This window comes from Suricata suricatta, chromosome 4, assembly GCF_006229205.1.
Source record: "Suricata suricatta isolate VVHF042 chromosome 4, meerkat_22Aug2017_6uvM2_HiC, whole genome shotgun sequence".
NCBI classification, from domain to species: Eukaryota; Metazoa; Chordata; class Mammalia; order Carnivora; family Herpestidae; genus Suricata; species Suricata suricatta.
The window spans coordinates 163,206,239-163,207,595 of record NC_043703.1 but is presented as its reverse complement, the minus strand read 5'-3'; the positions used below and the strand labels follow the sequence as shown (position 1 = coordinate 163,207,595).

The window sequence follows — 1,357 nt, the reverse complement described above, 5'->3', positions numbered from 1 at the left end:
GCGTTCCCCGCACGGCTTCCCGCCCGCCGCCCCTAGAGGGCCTTCCCGCTGCGGCTTCCCGCCCGCCGCCCCTAGGGGGCGTTCCCCGCACGGCTTCCCGCAGCCCCTAGAGGGCGGTCCCGCCAGCCCGTTCGCAGCCCGGAACCGGCAGCCACGAGCCGGCTGTCAGAGTACTGTTCATGTTGCCCCAGTTTTCAACGTGGACTTGCGTCACGGCTCATTGTCCCCGCCCTGCCCCCTCCCCACCTGCCTGCCCGGTTGCGGTGTCCTCACCACTGGAGCACACGGGCCGTGGGGGCTGCCGGGTCAGGGGAAGCCTGTGCCCAGGGCGAAGGTCACACAGCGACAGGAAGGAACGGGTGGGCAGGCGGTCCCGACCGTGGGTGAGAGGAGACGTTACGTGCCCAGGACGCACCTGTGCTTCGTTCGGCTGAAGCGTCACGCGGCCACGTGGGGGACGCGCGCAGCCCCAGGCCGCCGGGACTGGCGCTGAGGGGCTGTGACTCGCCCCTGCGCACGTCGGGGACCCCCACCCCCACCCCCACCCCAGTTAACTGCTTTACCTGTGGTTCATGTTCCAGAGCCTTCCTCCACCTCGGTCAGAACAACTTTGAAGAGGCCCACAGGTTCTTTACGGAAGTCCTACGGATTGAGCCGACGAACGCAGTGGTGAGCGCCTGCGGGAGACGGGAGCTTGCGGCCGGGCGTCCCGCGCTGTGGGCGCGCGTCACGGTGCTCGGGGGAGGGCTTCCGGCGGCGGCCGCGGCTGATGCTGCGCGTGCCCCTCCCACCCAGGCCAACAACAATGCCGCCGTGTGTCTGCTCTACCTGGGCAGACTCAAGGACTCCCTCCGGCAGCTGGAGGCCATGGTGCAGCGGGACCCCACGCACTACCTGCACGAGAGCGTGCTTTTCAACCTGACCACCATGTACGAGCTGGAGTCGTCACGCAGCGCGCAGAAGAAGCAGGCCCTGCTCGAGGCCGTGGCCAGCAAGGAAGGGGACAGCTTCAACACGCAGTGCCTCAAGCTGGCCTAGGACGCCCTCCTCCTGGGGCCTCGGGGCCTCTGTGCAGCGGACGCCCCTGTCCCCAGGGCCCGGGGCCACGACCAGGCCCGGACCCTCAGGCGGTTGGTTAGACTCCAGCCAGCCCGGTGCCCGCGGCTCTGCCACGGTTCACGAACGCAGGGTTGGCGCAGCAGGGGCCCCATGCCATGCACGCCCCCCTTTGTTCATTCCCGGAAGCTGACCTGCTTCACCTCTTTCTTCGGCCTTTCCGCAGAGGAAGGCTGACCAGCCACCCGCCCTGCCCCAAAACCTCGAGTGCCTCCGAGCATAAAGGCAGAGAAATACCAAA

The 1,357-nt window shown here is 68.3% G+C and overlaps 1 protein-coding gene across 5 annotated transcripts in view; it reads left to right on the top strand.

Annotated features, from left to right (window-relative positions):
* Positions 1-1,357, top strand: part of TRAPPC12 (trafficking protein particle complex 12) — a 74,764-nt gene extending 73,407 nt beyond the window's left edge. For 4 of the 5 annotated variants that reach the window (XM_029938363.1, XM_029938366.1, XM_029938365.1 and 1 more), the window contains 2 exons: positions 582-669; positions 837-1,357. In XM_029938363.1, the coding sequence (XP_029794223.1) occupies positions 582-669; positions 837-1,139 (391 nt within the window). In that variant the 3' untranslated portion in view covers positions 1,140-1,357. Of the gene's footprint in view, positions 1-581; positions 670-795 lie in introns of all 5 variants that reach the window. The other variant, XM_029938364.1, reaches the window with a different exon arrangement.